The 20,634-nt window shown below is 42.2% G+C and overlaps 2 protein-coding genes and 1 long non-coding RNA gene across 6 annotated transcripts; 1 reads left to right on the top strand and 2 right to left on the bottom strand.

Moving 5' to 3' along the window:
- Positions 1–611: 611 nt before the first annotated feature.
- Positions 612–2,441, bottom strand: LOC115535334 (protein S100-A6). The gene is made up of 3 exons (XM_030346382.1): positions 2,148–2,441; positions 1,158–1,300; positions 612–861 (listed from the first exon to the last, which is right to left on the bottom strand). The coding sequence occupies exons 2-3, from the start codon at positions 1,290–1,292 to the stop codon at positions 724–726; spliced, it is 273 nt and encodes a 90-aa protein (XP_030202242.1). The 5' UTR covers positions 1,293–1,300; positions 2,148–2,441; the 3' UTR covers positions 612–723.
- A 6,135-nt stretch (positions 2,442–8,576) lies between these two features.
- On the top strand, positions 8,577–10,625 carry LOC115535335 (uncharacterized). 2 transcript variants are annotated; one of them, XR_003974475.1, is made up of 4 exons: positions 8,577–8,591; positions 9,462–9,570; positions 9,713–9,886; positions 10,443–10,625. It is a non-coding gene; the product is annotated as an uncharacterized LOC115535335 (long non-coding RNA). The 2 variants fall into 2 exon arrangements; XR_003974476.1 differs by having other exon boundaries at positions 9,361–9,570.
- Positions 10,626–13,674: 3,049 nt separating this feature from the next.
- Positions 13,675–15,341, bottom strand: s100a10a (S100 calcium binding protein A10a). 3 transcript variants are annotated; one of them, XM_030346379.1, is made up of 3 exons: positions 15,169–15,341; positions 14,182–14,338; positions 13,675–13,965 (listed from the first exon to the last, which is right to left on the bottom strand). In XM_030346379.1, exons 2-3 carry the CDS (start codon positions 14,320–14,322, stop codon positions 13,801–13,803), a joined length of 306 nt encoding a protein of 101 aa, XP_030202239.1. In that variant the 5' UTR covers positions 14,323–14,338; positions 15,169–15,341; the 3' UTR covers positions 13,675–13,800. The 3 variants fall into 3 exon arrangements, with proteins under 3 accessions (XP_030202239.1, XP_030202240.1, XP_030202241.1); XM_030346380.1 differs by having other exon boundaries at positions 14,182–14,335; positions 15,169–15,299; XM_030346381.1 differs by lacking the exon at positions 15,169–15,341 and adding an exon at positions 14,484–14,545 and having other exon boundaries at positions 14,182–14,335.
- Between the last annotated feature and the right edge of the window lie 5,293 nt (positions 15,342–20,634).

The following is a 20,634-nucleotide window of genomic DNA, read 5'->3' as shown; positions in this document are numbered from 1 at the left end:
CACACACACACACACACACACACACACACACACACACACACACACACACACACACACACGCACTCGCTCACTCTCTTGACTCAAACCCTAAACACCATGGTGTACACACACAGACACACACACACACACACACACACACACACACACACACACACACACACACACACACACACTGAAGTGGGACTGAAGTGCCAACATTTATTTTTACTTTTGCTCTTATGAATTAGGATTTTCAGTGTGTCATATATTGGCCTACCCCTCTTCGTCAAGTGTACACAGTCAATACAGCAATGACACATTAGTCGAGTAAATCATCTTATTAGCGGCATCATCCACTAAATTTAAAATACAATGCGATCCTTAGTTCCCTGTTCCGCTCAAATGGTTTAAACTTTTACTGGAAATTATGCTTGGATTGCATTAATCCTATTATTTTGGGCCACATGAGGTTTGACCCCTGTGGTGTCAAATCTGAATGCATTTGGTTGCCAAATTGTGGATGCTACAACATGTATGTGCTGCTGGTATCTATCCAAAATAGTTTCAAGCGTTTTATGTTGAAATTTACAGTAGCATGCATTCATTTGGGTAAAAAAAAGTAACCAAGCGGATGTTTTTGAATATTTTTTATTATGTTAGCAGTAGAGTACAGTTTACTCTGACTAGTTGGATCAATAGCTGCATTCAAATAACACATTATGACCACAAGATGGCGGTAATGCCCTACTGCTTTGTAAAGAACTCATGGCAAATCATTGTTACGGCAGCCATGAAAGTCATGTACTCCTTGAAATCCACCAACTTGTCCTTGTTATGGTCCAGGTCATCCATTAGTTTGTCTACCTCACCTGGTTTGGATGTCTGGATGAGAAAGGGACAACAATCCAATTGGTAAAAGAGTTCAGTTGGTTAAGCAATTTTAATGCAAATGTGGAAATGCACGTACAAAAAGTGTTTCACAATAACATACCTACACTCTTTAACATGGGTTGGGGTTAGGGGGGCTATTATAGAACGTTGAATTTGTATAAAGAGTTCTTAAAGTTATTGATAATATTGCAAACTGGCATCAAATCATAAGAGCACAACAGCACAACAGGATGTTACACATGTCATCACAAACACGCCTATAGTAGAACCACTTTCCCATGACCTACCGCTATTAAACCTTTCAGCTCAGTTTGAATCAGTTTTTTAAGCTCCGGCTTGGACAGGGTGCGTTTGTCCCCATCTTCCCCAGCATACCTTTCGAAGGTAGCGATGAGAAAACCGATGCTATCTAGAACAGACATGATGGTGGCTGGTTGAGAGAAAAGAGGGAAGGGAGAGAGAAAGAGGTTAAGGTCATCTGTGAAGAGAAACCTTGTGGTTTCCTTCACATTTACTCCAGAATATTTTCTGCAGTATGTATAATCTTGTGTCTACTGAGACACATATCTCATCTAAACTCAAATCAAATTGCTACTGTGAAGCTTCTAGCATTTTAAGGGACATTACTCCTCTTGTTTTTTCCAGTGTTATCATTTGATTTTCTCCAATGATGGATATAAATACACCACCAACCACCCCACAGGAGCAGCAGGTGTTTGTATCCTTGTTAGTTAGGTCACGGGTCTCACTATAGTCTAAAATACAGATGTAACACTGCCTCCTGACATAGGCTGGTGTTGCTACGGCAACAGCACCTCCCCAGGTAGGGCCAAGGAATACTTATGGGTGAAGTCCCAAAGGTAATTTCAAGATGGTGTACCTTTGAACAACCACGTTCCACGGGAGAACAAATATACAGTACATTCAGGAGAACGTGTTTCAAGAGTCACTCTTCCATAATACTTCTGTGTTATAATAATTATAATTATATTATGAAAATATGAAAACGTTTCCGAAGGATGCAATTTACTCAAAGTATTATATGTGAAAGGGAAGTTCACTGAAGTAGTGTTGCACAAGTCACAAAACATCAGCCTGCTCACTCAGGCTGGTTTAAGTTTTTTGTAAGATTTATTTCCGCATTCTTTCGCTTTTTTATTCAATAAAGATACAGTGAGTTAGACGGGAAGGTATGGGAGAGAGAGGGGAGGACATGCAGCAAATGACAGCGGGCAGGAATTTCAAATCATAGCATCACTTATTTTCATTGCACTCACCAGAGTTGACCCGGGGCACGTTCAGAGCAAGCGGATGAGGAGGTGAAAGACAAGCGCAGTCGAAAGTAACGGGAAAAAGGCGGTTGGGATGCCCTATATATTGCCACACCCTTTATCCTCCTTTTATCACAGCCCCTCCTCGCAGCCCCCATCTCCTCTCTCCCAGGGGAGGTGATGCTACATACAGGCCTGGGCCTGCCGGATCCTATATCTGAGCAGGATTTGAATTCCAAGATTTATAACCCACTATCAAGTATTAATGTGTTCGGATTGTTGACCTGCAGACTGCTCTGGGTTTTAAGTTGAAGTCAAATGGTGGGCTGCCCCTTTAAGTGTGTTTGCTCGTGGACGAACTGGAGCTTGGCACCTCGACCAACTGCTTTTTTATTTTTTTTAAATCCTCCAGCCTCTTCCCAGCCACATAACAGTTCATTGTTGGAATGCTTGTGGCCCGTTTCAACATAATTGACGATAGTCACAAGTTCTGGGCGGCCTGTGTTGCTTTGCTTGCACGGAAAACAGTTGGAAGCAATAGTTGAGATAAACACAATAAAACCCTCAGACCATAACTTGGTCTTGGAGGCTTTATACTCATGTCTTCTTCAGTATAACTTTTTCGAAATTACTGCTTGGTGGCTATACTTCCTTGAAGACAGAAGCGGAAAACTATATTTTTTTATTGTTGATATTGGTTGTGGTAAGCCGGAAAATGCCCATTTCCTTTAGTAGACCATGCCCTCTCTCAAAGTAACAAACCAAACAATATCCCCTGGTTTAGATGTCTGATTTTAGATCAGACATCTAAACCAGTTTCCCACTTTTGAAACCCTGGGGCTTCAAAAAAGCGGTGAGGATTTGTAGAGGGTTGTGTGTAGCCTGCGCTATGAAACCCATACACATCCACCCACATTCGGATACTCAATTTATCATTTTGCTCACAGATTACTGCCTTTTTGCGTAAGATATTTGCTCCTTCACCCAAGTTTTAAGACCTTCTAACAGAAACGGTTTGTGAGGTGAAATGGAAATGGAAAATTTGGTCCAGATGACTCAGACTGCTGTGGTGGGATGTTTGGGTTCCCCCTCCCTCGTGCTATTTTTCTGGCCGTTTATGTAGTGACTCACTGCACTGTGCTCTAAAAACCAAACCAGTCCCAAATGGAGACTTAGGCAGAGAAAATGGCCACCGTTATGGCAACTATTAATTCATGATCATGCGCAAATTCATCCTTCGCTCTTTGCTTTACATTTCATTGAAAAAAGGTATCTTCATAATATCCTTCTGCATGGTTTTTCCTACACCTATACTTATGGAGCCTCATTTGGAAGTCTTGCCAAAATAGGAGGACACGTTTCACTTACTAATGGTGTACATGAATGGCATGCATTTCAAACACTCTATATGCATGTCTTTTCCCTACCGTTTCTGCAAGTTAATTCCAGGCAATCTGGTTTTCTCACTCTTCCAAAGACATGTAGGTTGGCACTAAAGGGACCCCTGCCAGGTATGGCTGACATTAGGTTCTCTGTGTGTGTTTGTGTGTGCACATGAGTGTGCACGGTGTGTACGTGTCTGTCTGTCTGTGTGTGTGTGTGGGGGGGGCCAAGCAACCGATTGCCAAGCAGGTACTCTCTAAATCCATCAAGACACAGAATTCCCAACAATAAACCCTTGACATTGGCGCCACATCTTTAGCCTATTATCACATGGCTATTTATAAAATAAAACAGAATGCGTACAGACCTGTTTCTCAAAATATAAACAGGTCTGTAGCCTCCTGTAAAGAGAGCCCTGTCGCGAGGCATGGCTGACCCTTAATATCTAGTTTCCCCACATAGCTGAGCCATAAAGGTGGTGAGCTCACCGACGACTTAACCAGCACTATCCAGATAACCCATCCGCACAAAGGGAAGGGAGTGGAACAATTTGGATGTATGTACCATACAGATTTTTATGTAAGCGATTGAACATGTGCTGTCATCTAAGATAAAATATGTGCTTGAGTTTTTGTTTACAGTAACACCACAAATAAATGGATGCAAATGAATATATGCACGTTAACATAGGGATTGAACTTGTGTGACTCCCCGTATAAATGTTAGGCAGTTGTTCTGCATCAGCGTAGAAAGTTCCTTCTTGCTAATTGTTGTGGGATCATCATTGCCTTCCCTAGTTGCATGTTCAAAAATGTACTATAAAAAATGGCGAGACCAGTTTCCATTGCGGTTGGTTCTGCCATATTTCTCTGGTTAAGGATGATCGGTTGAGCTGGAAAGGAATTTACATTTCATCTCAATCAACATTTTACAGTTTTTCTCAATCGCTTTGGTACATTTCTCAGATCAGAATTGAAATTCTCAAAACTACCTGTTCAATCTTCACATCTATGTGTCACTTGTGCACATCTGAAAAGCTGTTTCTCATTTCTTTGAAAAAGTTGCAAATGCTTTGGTACATTCATGCAAATGATTATGTACAATTCTCTGCTCTTTCCTACATTATCAAATGTCATGTCGATCAAAATGTATTGTAATGGGTGTCTGTCTATTGAATAGTCTCACCCCCACAACATTTAGGCATTAGTTCATTGCGTAAGTCTTTACATGCAAAATGGTTGAACAAGTTGTCATAATATGTCAAGCATATTTCTATACATTTCCATTAGACTTTTTTTCTAAATCTGTCCTGAATTGGTAAATTGCTACCAGGTGTATCTTGACTTTCTCTAAAGAAGGGAAATGTGTGAAGTGTTAGATCAACCAACCAGCTGGAGCACAACACAATGTTACATTGTCTGACAATGGAAGGACAAGGAATTGGACAGGGTCAACAGCCAGAGAGAAGAGGAATAGGAGTGAGGCTGCGTGAGAATGAGAATTTGTGGCCCAACAGACAGGAACGTCAGGAGGTGTAGGAAGACTGCACTGCAATTCATACAACAAAGCATGTACAGTTTACCCTAAGGAGATTTTCCTATGTTCACATTTCTAGCAATGACATGGTCCGTCAACAAATTACAGTGCAAACAGTCAAAGCGTAAATGTGAATCTTGTCCAGTCTCTTGCAATCAATCTCCCACATACATTAAGGTGTAACTTACAATTTACAATAATTGTCTTCAAAACTTTAGCCATAGTTTACATCAGAATATCCCTCCAGAGTACACTGTTATATTGACAACATGACAAAGCAATTTGACTGTCTTATCCGTACACAATGACACAAGGACTTGTCATTGTGATGGCACTGACATGTTCATTGACACAGATAGTTACCTCTGAGAAACAAACTAAGGATTTTGAGCAAGAGACTGGCTTTTGCATGAAATCCATGGTGTTTTGCTATTGTTTTGAGAATGCACTTACTGTTTTGCAAATTTCAATTCTGATCTGAGAAATGTACCAAAGCGACTGAGAAAAACTGTAATACACAAGAAATAAAAATAAGAAAATAAATTAAGCTAAGTAAGAATAAAGATATATTTATTATAAAAATTATATATATATATTATAAAATGCAAATGTCCCTGATAGAGGTCAAGGGGACGACCAATAAACACTGACGCCTGTGTGTGCGTTGATCCATTTTGATGGACTTTTCTGAATAAATATTTCAATAGTTGTGTAAAGTGATATGCTGATCATCGGTGTTGCACATCCTGCCTGGATTTTGCGGCGCCAACGCTACAGTGGGAGTCAATCCTTAATAAGCTCTTCAGGCAAGTCTTGACAGATTCGGTGAATAGAATTCAAGGCATGGGACATTATACACTAACAAAATTCTCCAATGAGAGCTGCTCAACCTGAAATACGTTGTTGGACGTTATTAACAGTTGGTATTCCTTTTATAGAAAGGAAAACAGAAAATAAGCCATTGTTATATAGGCCTACTCAACTGTCCTGTTGATTTTACGGTTAGATTATAATTGTAACAATGACATGAAAGAAACTCCTTTGGCCCTCAAGGCATTTTACACATGTTGCCCTTATATTACTTGATGAGTGCAATACAATTAAAGTTTGCAGAAACATAGTGATGGCTTTTTTTTTTTAAATGCTTCTCCAATGGAAAGGTTTTTACCAAGCCTTAATCTATGTTTTGTCGTACCAGAGATGTTTTTGTCATACTCAAGATGACGCGATCACCATGAATGTGTTATTATTTCGATATTTCGATAGTTATTTTGGATTTTTAATCGTGAACCTTTCCTACAGAGCTGTATGCCATAATACTTTCATACAAAATGGAGCACAATGGTACCATTGCTTGTGCAAATTAAGACTGTAGCCAAAGTACATCCTTGAACCGAAAAAGGGTGGAAAATGGGCGCCCAAAACGGCCCTATCAGGACTGGGCGTGAACACTGGGACTAACCACAACAAACTCACTGTCGTAATTATACTGAGGAGCACAATTGTCAGCAACAGAAGGCAGCTAACATAAAAGACTGGTTTGGGAACTACAGCCCAGAGATACACTGAACTTAAAACCTGAGTGTACTTTATCATAGCGATGAATGCAAGATTTCATACAAGTGTTCGTAACCCTGCTGGTTTAACAGTACATGAGTTGGAGTTTTTTCTACATATAATTGACATTTTAGCCATGGGTGCCGAACCACTCTTTGTTTGTTTATTTGGCTTACGTTAGAGGAATGTTATTAGTATTTCCACAAAATAAATTGAGTGGCATCTGATCTGAGTATAAGGCATAGACATGCGTATGAATGTGTGAATGCAAATCATTTGACCAAAACAACAACGGAAGGGCTAGGGAAATTCCTTATGCACAGGCATCGTTTGCAAAGTGGCAGTTTGAATATTATTTCAATGTAGCTGCATGTAAGTTTTACTTTCCTTGAACTTCTTAAATGTAGAATTGTTGGATATTGAACCAATCCAATCCAAACCGCATATAAGGTATTAGGCCTACATGTGCCCCATAGTTTGTATACATACATACACTTTCTTCTGCACAGGAAACAGCATGTTTATGGATTATTATCAGGATATTATAATATAGATTGACATATTTGAGGAAGTTTGTTTAAATCATGTAAAAATGAATTTCAATACAAATATTTAAAATATATATTTTAAAACCTAGTTTGTGAAAAATCTCACAATGAGGAAGCTTTTAGATTTGTGCTAGGCATAAGTAATGTTTTGTCTTCAATCCCATGATAACATGAAAAAAAGATGTGTTTTGCCCTCTGGTGGTTCAATAAAGGAACAGTAACATTCAGACAAAACGAGGAATAGTGATAGTTTGGGAGGCCAACACGTGTGTACACTAAATCTAAAATGCGTTTTGTAGTTTGATAACTAATTGGGCATATAGAGTTATCAAGAGCGAAACAGAAGGAAAGAGAGATGAAATAGTGCAGTCATTGAGATACAGAAAACAGGAATACCCTGAGAACAAATTCCTCAGGTTCACATCATGCACCAACAACAACAACAACACCAACAGGAAACACAAAAAGTGTAAAACAAAAATCATCGAGTAAATCAAGACTTATTTTATTACAGATAAAGCTTTTTTTTAGAGTCTCCCAAGAGAATTCCCTGTTTCGGAGCTCTCAAAGAGTGCATGACATGGGTGTGGCCGCAGTGTGAGCCTCATGAGCTGTACTTCCCCTGGCCACACCCACTCAGCCGTAACTTAGCAACCCTCCGGTCTGCCCCTGTAACTGGTAAAACTGGAAGGCCACAATAGTCGAGCCCTGAATAAATAGTTTTGAAGAGCTGCTCACAAGATGTGGAGACAAAGGGGAAGATAAATTATCTTGGATCTTCTGCTCAGAAAGAAAAAATTGATGAAAGACAAGCACAAACAAATGAATGGGAGAAGGAATGAATGTAAGACAAAAACAAACACACAAACTCTGAAGTGAGAAAGAGACGAAAGAGAAGCAGAGAAGGAAATAGAAGGTTCATGAACCCTGTTTCCACTCCTCTTATCGCCCTCCACGGAGCCAATGTGAAGCACAATGAAGACGGCTCTTGTGGCAGGGAAAACATCGGAACATACTCATGAGCTTGCTATGTCCTGTGACTCAGAAACTCTGAAAACACTTACCCAGAGCTCTAGTTCCTCGATCACTTGTAATGAAATCAGGCAACAATATCAACCATTGGTTGTTTGCAGAGAACAATATGTAAAACCATGCTCATAAGCACCCTTTCCTCACCAGAAGGACATCAGTGTGTTGTGTGTCAGTGGGTTGAGTTTTTGGGAGATTGCAATGTGCTGGGTGTGTTCCTTCAGTACTGAGGATTCCTTCAGAGACAGGGCAGGGTGGGGAAGTGCCCTCTGATGTTACATAATCATACCTGAGTGAGTGTGGTGCTATAGATTCCAGTAGTAGGAGTCAACAACACACCCTGTGGAAGGTTTTTCTCTAACCAAACTAGAGCCAATTGCAAAAGAAACAGAAAAAGGTAAACCCTTCACACGCCACACCTTATGCCTATTATCACATGACTATTTAGAAAATTAAAACTGACTTTGATCGACCTCTTTCTCCACAAAGGCAGCTTTTAACTTCCTGCATGGAGACCCCTGCCCCGAGGCATGGCTGACCTGTGTGTGTGTGTGTGTGTGTGTGTGTGTGTGTGTGTGTGTGTGTGTGTGTGTGTGTGTGTGTGTGTGTTTGCCAACGCAACCGATTGAATAGGAGTCCTCTCTAAATATCTACTTTCACCACACCTGAATTCAACTCTTTTTTTTTTCCACGAATGCGATTAAAGTTTAGTGTCACAAAAGAGCGAGCAAATGCAAACTTAAGCATGCAGCTCCATGGTCAAGTTCATATTCAAGAGAATAAAAAATAAGAAAGTACATAATTAAGTAAGAATAGATATGTATTCTAAAATGAAATGTCCCTGATAGAAGACAAGGGGACGACCAATGAACACTGTGCTTTGTACCTGCCTTGGATCCATTTTGATGGACTGTTTCTGAATATATATTTTCCTGCCTGGATGTTGCGGCACCAACGCTCAACACTCTATAGTGGGAGCCAATCCCTAATTATCTCTTCAGGCAAGTCTTGACAGATTCGGTGCATAGAATGTCTCCTCTGAGAAATAAAAATCGTGTCCTCCGAGAGCTGCCAAACCTGAATACACCTGAATACTCTTCTGTTTACATTGTTTTTTCTATAATTACAGTAACAATGACCTCAAATAAACTGCTTTGGCCCTCAAGGCATTTTGTCCCTGTGTTGCATGACGAGTTTGAGACAATAAGTATTCAGCTAGCGTCAACATTGCTGATGGATGATGGATATCTGACATGGTGACATTAAGGGAGGACAAAGGACGGAGAGCAGATGGGAGGGGTTAAAGCTGAGCTATAAAGGTGGTGAGCTCTCACCGACCCTACCACCTCTGTTCCAGACAACCCATCCACACACAGGTAAGGGGGTGGAACAATTTGGAGGATTGTACGACACAGATGTCGATGTCGGCGATTTAACATGTGCTGTCATCTCAACAAATATGTGCTTGAGTTTTTTTTTTAAATTTTTGATTTAGATTGAATGTCAATTCCTTTCCAGCTCCACCGATCATCCAGAAATATGCAAGATCCAACTGCCATGGAAGCCGGTCTCGCCATTCTATATGGCACATTTGTGAAATATGCAAGCGGTGAAGATGACAATGATCCCACAACAATTAGCAAGAAGGAATTGGCAAAGCTGTTGGAAGAACAACTGCCTCACCTTGGCGGGGTGAGTCACACAAGTTCAATCTCTACGTGCATGTATTTAGTTGTGGTGATAATGAAGGTGCACAAACATGCATCCATGTATTGTAATCGAGACCCTATCAGGAGCAATGAAATCTGGTCCTGATAATTCATTTGTTGTGATATGACCTTCGTTGAGATACTCCAAGTTATAGACCAATTTGTATCCATGCTCTTTATCGTTGTATGATCGTAGGCTTAATGCCAACATAGACATGCACATTTGGCCAGAAATTCATCCAGGTTTCGGGCTCCTCCTCATGAGCTTCAAAGCAAGCTGAGACGGAGGGGACTTGTGACCCTGTCAAAATAAAAGTCATGAGTACCGAGAGCTGTCAATGCAACTGTCTGGCCTCGGGCCTCGCTTCTCGTCTCCATGCAAAATGTGTAAAATAATGTTACTTATGGGGAGTTGTATGTTGTTCACTGTGCGTTTGGATGCATTTTATTGTGTGTTGCTGCCGAAGTGGCCAGATGTTTCCAGTAAAAGATGTTAAATTTATAATGTATGCATGTTGTTGTGCTTGTGCCTCATGCAGAAGGAAATGCTTGATTGCCTGATGAAGAACCTAGACGCAGACAAGGACGGCACCTTGAACTTCATGGAGTACTGCGCCATGGTCACAACTCTGTCCATGTGCCTCCACATGGCCTGTGAGACGCAGTGTGAATAAGACATCAATCTACCCAATAAAATGACATTCAGTGTCGTTGTACTTACACGCTCGTGCCTGTGTTCATTGTCTGTCGTCATTATCGGGTCCTTTTCGTTCAAGCACAATCACCAACTCATCAGTCTCAAACACGAGGCTGATGTTCCCCCAGTCTCCTCAAGGTGTATAGTCTGGCCATGGATAAATGAGGATAACTCACGTCAAACCAAAGAAACGGCAGGTTTATAGATATAATATCAGGATAGGCAATATAGATTTTGACACATTGTAGTAATACCTATCATGATGGGGTGCAGGGATCAACATACACACACACAAACACACACACACGCACACACGCACACACACACACACACGCACACACGCACACACACACACACACACACACACAGCCAGTTTACAATAACCGTATTTGTTAGAACACATAATGTTCTTTGCGCTGCTATGCTCAGCCTACCATTCCCCGCTGACCAACACCATGCCCTAATCACAAATATCAAATACACAACATTTCATAATTATCAGCCACTATTTAAAATGTTTCACTGAGCGGCCAAGAGTCTGTATCGGGGCCACTCACACTAGGGCCGCGGCTCCGTGCCCGAGCTCATTTGCATACTAAAGTCTAGAACGTTTGGCTAGTGTGACCACGCCACCCGTATTCCAGCACGGAACAGCCCCTTGGGCACGGCACACTTGGGAGAGGTGTGCCGTGGCCAAAGTACATACGCTAATGAGACTACACGCGCACACGTGCGGATACGCAACGTGAGCTGGATGACGTAGTCCTTGCGCGACCCTTCTTTCTTTATAGGTTCATGCCCTTCTTCCCTAGAACAATCATTTTAAACAATGGCGGCAAGCAGTTGACGAGTGGGTTTACGTTGTTGCGATAGTGAAGTCGAGTGTTTACTTGAAATTTGGGCCGACGACAGCAGTCAGTCGGCGTGGTTGCCCCACGTATCTGGGATAGATACCTCATAAGTGAGGTTTTATTTTCTCCAAAACATTCACAAAAAAATAAAGCAACGTTCCAAAAGAAAAGAAAATGACTGCATCAGTCAGCAAGCATAACCTAAGATAGCATAACATAACATAGCCTAACCAAAACATACGTCTCTCGTCATGGCCTCCCATCAAGCCAGCACCACATTCAGCCGCCCTCGCTTCTTAGGTCATGGAGGGAGGAGCCATGAGCTGTACAGGTCTGTACCAGGTCTGTACAGGACCAGCCCCCGTATTCCCATCAGCTCCCCCCCACTACACGGAGCGCCGTGCATGTTCATGCTTATGCTTATCCTCGCTGTCACTCCGCCCTCACTTATCAAGCGCTCATCCCAAGGTGTGGCGCGTGAGTCATTCAACTCGTCCGACCCGGTAGTGCGCTCCGTTCATCACAATGTTTAAATATGTTTGAGTTTGTAAAATCGTATTTAAATGAATATATATGACTATGCGTTTTAATATATTTTAAAATTTAGGTGATTGTTACAGAATGACATTTTTTTACTTTGGGCTAAGAATAGTAAGCCTCATATTTTGTCTTCAATCCCATGGCAACATAAAATAAATGTTTTATGCCCTCTGGTGGTTTAGTAAGGTAACAGTAACATACAGATCAAACGAGGAATAGTGACAGTTTGGGAGGCCTACTTGTAAGTACACTTAATCTAAAATGTATCAAAGATTTGATAACTTATTTGGCATATGTAGAGTTATTAAGAGCGAAAGAGAAGGAAAGAGATGAGAGTCTGTTGGGAGCAAAAATTCACTAATAGATAAAAGGATCAAATTAATCAGATCTAGTGCGTCCTAGCTAATTGAGATACAGAAAACAGGAAAACCCTGAGAATAAATTCCTCAGGTGAACACCATACAACAACCAGAACATCAACAGGAAATACAAAAAATGTAAAAGAAAAAAAAAACATTGGGTAAATCAATGACTGTATTTTATTACAGATAAAGCTTTGTTTTAGAGTCTCTGAAGAGAATTCCCTGTTCAGAGCTCTGAAAGTGTGCATGACATGGGTGCGGCCGCATTGTGAGCCTCTTGAGCTGTACTTCCCTTGGCCACACCCACTTAGTCGTAACTTAGCAACCCTCCAGTTGGCCCCTGTAACTAGTAACACTGGCAGGCCACATTGTCCTGAACAAATAGTTTTGAAGAGCTCACAAGATGTGGAGAGAAAAGGGAGCAGTTTGGAGGGTGGGGTTGTGGGCGGGGTGAAAAAAGTAAGACACACTCTTTAATTATCTTGGATCTTCTGCTCAGAAAGAAAACATTCATGAAAGAAAGATGCAAAGACGGGAGCAAAAAAATGAAAGAAAGAAGGGATGAATGTAAGACACAAACAAACACACAAACTAAGAAGGGAGAAAGACAGACGGACAGAGGAACATAAATGGGAAGTAGAAAAGGGAACAGAAGGTCCATGAACTTGGTTTCCACACCTCCCCACAAGGTCAATATGAAGCACAATGAACATGGCTCTTGCGGAAAAAGACTCATGAGCCTGCTATGTCCTGTGACTCAGAAACTGCCCAGAGCTCTACTTCCTCTTTTACATTTTGCTTGCAAAAATATCAACCCCTGGTTGTTTCCAAAGCACGTAATGCTTGCTCATAAGCACCCTTTCCTCACCAGAAGGACATCAGTGTGTGGCGTGTCTCAGTGGGTTGAGTGTTTGGGAGATGGCAGTGTGCTGGGTGTGTTCCTTCAACGCTGAGGATTCCTTCAGAGATAGGGCAGGGTGGGGAAGTGCCCTCTGACGTTACGTCATCTTACCTGTGTGGTGCTATCGAGTCCAGTGGTATGAGTCAACAACACACCCTGTGGACGTTTTACTCTAACTAAACTAGAGCCAATTGCACAAGAAACAGAAAAAGATAAAACTCTTCCCACGCCACACCTTTAGCCTATTATCACATGGCTGTTTACAAAATTAAAACTGAATGGTGACAGACCCGTTTCTCTCACATAGAGATATAACTAAAACTAACTCAAGTTGGATTAAATTCCCATAATAAGTGTAAAAAGTGGATTCCACAAGTACAGATAAAGTCCATACAATAACCCATAACCACAAGATATCACTCTTTGGGTGTTCAGGAATATTTATTGAGTTTAATGGACCATGATACAAAAAAGAAAACAAGGGACATTTGAAATGTTCTATTCCTCCATCTCCTCCAGCTCTCTGCTGACGGTGCTGGTGGGGTTTTAATGCTTCTTGCCTCCCGTGCTCAATTGCATCTTATAACACTGCTCGCAGGCGATTGAGAGTCCGACCACTAGAGACACAAACTCCTCAAAGTCCACCTGGCCATCGCCGTTGGTGTCCAGATCCTTCATGATCTTGTCCACCGCGGCGGGGTCCTTCTGAGACTGAAGGGCGGGGGTGAGGGTTTGGGGAGAAGAGAGTGTAAGAATACTCCATGTCAGACTCATGGTTCTCATGGCGTTGGGAGAAAGGGAGACACAGGGGTAAAGCTTTGTGTAAACGGCCGGTTCTAGTATTGGGGTAGACTATACTCTGCCGGCAGAGCCCCAGGTACAGGCGTGAACAGGTGAAGGACTACGGAGCCCCGCGTTCTCTCTTACCTTGAGGAAGCCAGACAACTCGTTCTCCATCAGATCTCTCAGCTCCCGCCGGCTAAGCGTGCCGTTCTTGCTATCCTTGGACGCGTAGCGATGGAACACCATGATGAGGGACTCCATTGCTTTCTCCAGTTCTGAAGGCATGGTGACAGCTGATCTGCTGAAGAAGAAGACGATGGATTAAACAAAGAGAGAGAGCAACCTCTACGGGGTGTCGATCAGTGCATAGGCCCTTGAGAGAGAGTGGCTACATGGCTACATACAATAAGCATGGATATAACCTTAGATTAAGAACAACATGTTACCATCAGGCTCCTTGGGTGACGTTTGGATTCACTTTATGCAGAAAATCGTGGTTGTATTAATGATCAACTATAGGGCGACAACACAGGCATGAACTATACGAGTTGTTCAAACGGGACATTGTGAAAAAATACGTTAAAGAAAAGAGCTAGGCGTCTCTACGTCAACTTTTCCAGTGTGGTCATGTCCACAGTCCACTCCTAATTCCATAGCCAGCCACACCCTCTACCTTCGACTTTGTGTATCAAACGTGTGGTTATAACACCTATAATCACATCGAATAGCGCATTTTAAACAAGAGAGAATAATTGAATACAGCCGCCTATAGCCAGTACTTTGATAGCTGATTGTAGGCTCAGGCTTCTATTTTCATCATTATAGGATTAATTTTAAACTGTGAATTGAACTAACTTAGATGGAAAAACACAAAGAGGCATGCACATATATGGCCTCCGTAAGAGACAATCGGGTCGAGTCGTAAAATAAATAAATATAGCCTATAAATAAATAAATAAGTAAAGTAAAGTAAAGAAAAAGTACAGTTGAATAGGGCTCCACTGATAAAAGCGTTTCCCCTTTCAACTAAGTACAAATCCTACACCTAAACTCCCCTATTGAGATAGACGTCAATAGCTGCAGGCAAAGGCGGATCAGGCTATTGTTGCGACCAATTGAATCAATTCTTACCTTGTTGGACTGAGAGGAGAAGAGAAGAATGTGGACCGTTCGGCTACGGTTCAGGAGTTGAGAATTTCGAGGGCTGGGATTTTATAGCCAGGCACCGCCCTTAGTGCAGTGTGGAGAGTTCAGTTGAAAATATGTCGCAATGATCTTTGGCGCAGGCTTCTGTTAGTAAGCTGGACAGTAGGCCTACTTCACTTTCTTAACAGATCGCAAATTACCATTGCAATGCTTTGATCAAAGTAATTCCACACAACAAGAATTATACTACTAAACATATAGGCTATATTGATTTAACAGTCGTCCTTGACATGGGCCTTTTGAAATTAGAAGTTAAAATTAGGTAAACTGATAATCAAACGTGTAAGATATAGGCCTATTAGTTGGAAGAGACCAAGACAAAGAGAAAGAAAAAATAAAGTAACCTATGGAAAGGAATTAAACGTAGGCCTAATTACACGAATTGATTTTCATATCACAGTAGGCCTATAGTGAAGTTACTGGAGAAGAGAAAAAATACTATATTTATTATATATCTTATTTGGTTTAATACACACGCCTTAGCTTGTTTTCGTTCAATGTGAAATTCTAAGTTGACCATATCTTATAAAAGAATCGGGCTCAACTGTATTGACCGGCATAGCCCAATAAGTGGATGCATGGTTTTATTGACATAAGGCCCATTCTTGAAACTAGCTTTGGATAAAAGCGTCTGCGGACGCTTGCGGGTAAAAACGACCAAATATTTTATCGTAAATGCCTTTCGTTTGGACGGTGACGGCGTTTTTGGGGCTTAAAAACGCAAAAATCGGAAACCATCCTCCAGAGTGTAAAACTTGAATACGCTCCGCCGTAGCGTCCCCGTCTCTACACTGCCAAGCGCAAAACGCTGCTCAGGGCAGGGCCGTATTCACAAAGCATTTTATCTTACCGCTAGGAGTGCTCCTAACTCGCGCTAAAACATTTTACGTAGGAGTTTTTTCTTAAAAGTTATTCACAAAGCCGCTGAGACCTACTCTTACTAAGGATAAATCACAAAGAGTGAACTAAGAGTGACGCGCCGTTGCTATGGATTACGTCAATTCTCGTGCACGAGTTTAGAAGCTGTCAGTTCGATGATTGGTTGTTCAGACGAGCCCACTGAATCACCGAAAAACAAGGAAATAGCCTAGGCTAGAAATGAATTCCTATTAAGTAGTTATAGTGCAGTTAGCAGAATACACGCATGATGGCAATTTTGTGCAGACCACGATAATGACGTTGTAGCCTGCACGTTCAAGAGAGAGAGAAAGCAAACAATAAAAATACGTAAAATCTAAAAGAAAATAAATGTTACGAACTACCCAAGTGTTGACTGATTTGTGCCAAGGTGTTTACCTAAAATGAGTTTTCAAAGTGATCCCTAAATGCCTGTCCACTCGGTTCCACACGGCCAAATTCCTTGTAATGTTGATCGCCATCATCATCATCATCATCGTCTGGCTGTGGAATGTTCCTCCGCTTGCAGAGGTTGTGTAGAATGGCACATACAGTGATTACTGTGCTTGACCTCTCAGGGGTGAGGCGTATTTCGCCGTGGAGGACATGAAACCGACGTTTCATCTGCCCAATTCCTCTCTCCACAACATTTCGTGTATGTTTGTGTGCTCGCAAAGAGCCAATACGATGTGTTTTACGCATAGGAGTAAGCGTAATCTGCGTAATCACTTACATGTTACACTTTAACTGTGCTCCCGGTTGTGGATTGAGGTAGGGTGTCTAGAGCCACGTCTTGCATGGATAGTCACTGTCACCCAGCAAGTGACACCCAACTGGTACATCTCAAAAAGCTGCCTCAGACCGCTCACTATGGCGTCACATTAGTGCCATAATGCACTAACGTGATAAAAGATGCATTCGGGCGTATTACATTATTCCACACGCGTAGATATTAACTGCGAGCGCGCAAATGATCTCTGCGCGCGCAAAACAGCCTCTCGCGCGCGCAAATCACCTCAGCGCGCGCAAAACAGCCTCTCGCGCGCGCAAATTACCTCAGCGCGCGCAAAACCTCTCGCGAAAGATGTTTTTACGCTCTCGCTCGAATTTAATCTTGGCACTATGGGGGAGGGAACCAAGGCAGGGCGGGCTTTCCTATGATTGGCTGTTTCTGAAGCGCGATATTTGATTGACAGCCCTCCTCAGCTCTCCTCTCATTCAATTCTGAATTGTACAGTTAATGGCTGAAACGATAGTTACTTATTGTAACTCTAGATTCTATGAGTATAGGGGCAGCCTTTTAAGGCTATCGATATTGGGTTATCCCTAGGCGTGAGCCGTAGCACTGAAATTTGTAATCCCCGACCACCAACAGAGTGGGCCTCAATAACGTCCGCGTGCGGCGTGCCTCAACGACGGACGTTCTGCTCCCAATAAACAGCTTTTCTTCAGCTATTTAAAGGACAATGAGGCCGACACTTCAAAGGCTGCGCCTATACTCATAGAATCGGGAGTTACAATACGTTCAGCCATTTACTGTACAATTCAGAATTGAATGTGAGGAGGGCTGTCAATCAAATATCGCGCTTCAGAAACGGCCAATCACGTTTGGCCGTTTCACGTATCGCCCTGCCTTGGTTCCCTCCCCCATAGTGCCAAAATTAAATTCGAGCGAGAGCGTAAAAACATCTTTCGCGAGAGGTTTTGCGCGCGCTGAGGTAATTTGCGCGCGCGAGAGGCTGTTTTGCACGCGCTGAGGTAATTTGCGCGCGCGAGAGGCTGTTTTGCGCGCGCAGAGATCATTTGCGCGCTCGCAGTTAATATCTACGCGTGTGGAATAATGTAATACGCCCGAATGCATCTTTTATCACATTAGTGAATTATGGCACTAATAGGGATAACGCACGCCTAGGGATAACCCAATATCGATAGCCTTAAAAGGCTGCCCCTGTACTCATAGAATCTAGAGTTACAATAAGTAACTATCGTTTCAGCCATTAACTGTACAATTCAGAATTGAATGAGAGGAGAGCTGAGGAGGGCTGTCAATCAAATATCGCGCTTCAGAAACAGCCAATCATAGGAAAGCCCGCCCTGCCTTGGTTCCCTCCCCCATAGTGCCAAAATCAAATTCGAGCGAGAGCGTAAAAACATCTTTTGCGAGAGGTTTTGCGCGCGCTGAGGTAATTTGCGCGCGCGAGAGGCTGTTTTGCGCGCGCTGAGGTAATTTGCGCGCGCGAGAGGCTGTTTTGCGCGCGCAGAGATCATTTGCGCGCTCGCAGTTAATATCTACGCGTGTGGAATAATGTAATACGCCCGAATGCATCTTTTATCACGTTAGTGCATTATGGCACTAATGTGACGCCATAGCTCACCATTAAAATGCGCGAATCATGGGTAGCTGAAGATCCAGGCCACTTTGCAACAACATCCAGTAGGCTATGTTAAAATTTGCATCAAAAACAACCTGCGTGTTGATGGAATGCACTTTCTTCCTATTGACGAACACGTCCTCGTCTTTTGATGGCGCAATTATTTTTATTTTTTATAAGTTATATATATTTTTTTATAACTTATAATTTTTATAACATTTTATTTCGGGACTAATCGGATTATTCCTGTTAGTCGGGGATGTTATTGCATCGCGCATTAACTCCACAATAAGTTGAATACCCTAACATTTCGTCTCGCAGGCATTTTAAGATTCTTTGTGAATAGGTCTTACTGAGTTAGGAGTCCTCTTGAGGACTTTAAAGCTCTCCTAGACTTAGGTGCTACTTTTAGTCCTAAAATACTTTGTGAATTGCTCTTAGTGAAAAAAGTTAGGAGTCCTAAATTTAAGAGTGACACGCCCATTATTTTTAGGAGTTACTCCTAAATACGCCAGTTAGGACCTACTTTTAGCCCTAAGATCCTTTGTGAATACGGCCCGAGATCTTCTCACGTCGCGTACGCGTTTACGTCACATACAGCGCTAGTAGCCTAGTACAGGGAAATAAACGAACATGTTGGATTATTTCCATGCGTCGGACCGTCAAGCTGCTCTGGCAGCTCTGATAAATTTACAGGAGTCTTTCCACGAAATGTACAGGAAATGTACAGATAGTATTACTGAACAGAGAAGGATCTGTAATTCTGTTTTGGTGTTCGCGGCGCAGTTAAGAGAAGAAGAAAGATTCTACCCATGCGCTCAGACATGGTGGTGTTGTGTGATGGTGTATCACAGCACCACCTAGCCGCCTGACCTGCATACCCAATCGAAATCCACACACTTTTGCTTCACCGTATGCACGCAGATTTCCTCCCGAAAACGCTCGTCTAAACGCGGAATAAAAAGTGAAGACGTGACGCCACTTTTGCGTCTTCTGTTCAGGCCGTCATCATGTAAACGTAGAGTAAATGCCCTAAATGTAAATGTAAATGTAGATCTATAATACACCAACAGATAATAGGGTGCGATTTGTGAAAAAACCAGAGGGGGGGATAATTTTATTCAGGAAAAATAACCACACAACAGTGTGAAAACTTATGAAAACAGTTGATCTTGTGACCTTGTGTATCTAAACCTTACACTTAGGCTTCATAACGTAGGCGGTAGGCCTATTTTGAACGTGAACTTAACCACTGCATTTGCAGAAATATTTTCTCATAGCTAAAATTGTTTTTAAATGTGCCAAATAAAAAAATATATATATTTTTTCCCGATATCAGTTCAACAGAAAATATGAAATACCACAATGTGCTGTCAAGACGTTTTTTTTTTATTTTATCGGTTAATCTGGTAGACTGTAGGTCAGACTACGAAAACAGTCCGCTCTGATGACGCACTTCAGCCTCTTTTTTTTGCTTTCCTGTTGGCGGTTCGATAGCAGCGTGGTGACCCTGCTTCAACCACATCTCTGCAAATCTGCGGGCCGGGAAGGAAGCAACATCTGGTGCATTTACAGAGATGAAAAGCAGATTGTGCAGTGTGGACACATTCATTCTGTTTCTGCCATCTGCAAGAATGTGGTTCATGGCGCTGAAACCTCTTTCACACTCGGCTGTGCACACTAGGAGCGTGGAGACAGCGGTGAGAACTTTGCGCATGCTCTCTCCTGTGACACCGTGACATTTAAACTCATCGAACTCCTTCAGGAGTATGGGACTGGTTGCGGCCTCAACAGCAAGAGTTTTGTGTATGGCGAGAAGTTTTTCATCGCCGTAGAGGATGCGCTCGTCTTCATCAGATGGCCAGTTTGATGGATTTAGAGCGGCGGCGGCAGAGATTATCCCGTTGTCATCCAGCCTGCGCTCACGCGCGACGCCTCTGACTCGCTCCCGGTAGATCAAAATCACAGCACAATCAAAATGAAGACGGACCCTGTGTATTTTGGTTGTTAATTATTACGATGTAATGGTGAAAATACTTTGGGTGGGGGGGATAATTTTTATCCCCACCGAGGATAAAAATAATTCAGCAGAGGGTAGGACGTGTAAACCAGAGGGGGGGAT

Source organism: Gadus morhua, chromosome 22 (assembly GCF_902167405.1).
Source record: "Gadus morhua chromosome 22, gadMor3.0, whole genome shotgun sequence".
In the NCBI taxonomy this organism is placed as follows: Eukaryota; Metazoa; Chordata; class Actinopteri; order Gadiformes; family Gadidae; genus Gadus; species Gadus morhua.
Note: the sequence above shows the minus strand (reverse complement) of the source record. Positions and strands in the feature narration are given on the sequence as shown.

What these genes read in the sequence shown, in the direction of transcription:
- LOC115535334 (XM_030346382.1), bottom strand. Translation starts at nt 1,292, where the DNA reads ATGTCTGTTCTAGATAGCATCGGTTTTCTCATCGCTACCTTCGAAAGG. An exon ending in AGCTGAAAGGTTTAATAGCG is followed by an intron (nt 862 to 1,157) that starts GTAGGTCATGGG and finishes TTTCTCATCCAG; the next exon opens with ACATCCAAACCAGGTGAGGT.
- s100a10a (XM_030346379.1), bottom strand. Translation starts at nt 14,322, where the DNA reads ATGCCTTCAGAACTGGAGAAAGCAATGGAGTCCCTCATCATGGTGTTC. An exon ending in AGTTGTCTGGCTTCCTCAAG is followed by an intron (nt 13,966 to 14,181) that starts GTAAGAGAGAAC and finishes CCCGCCCTTCAG; the next exon opens with TCTCAGAAGGACCCCGCCGC.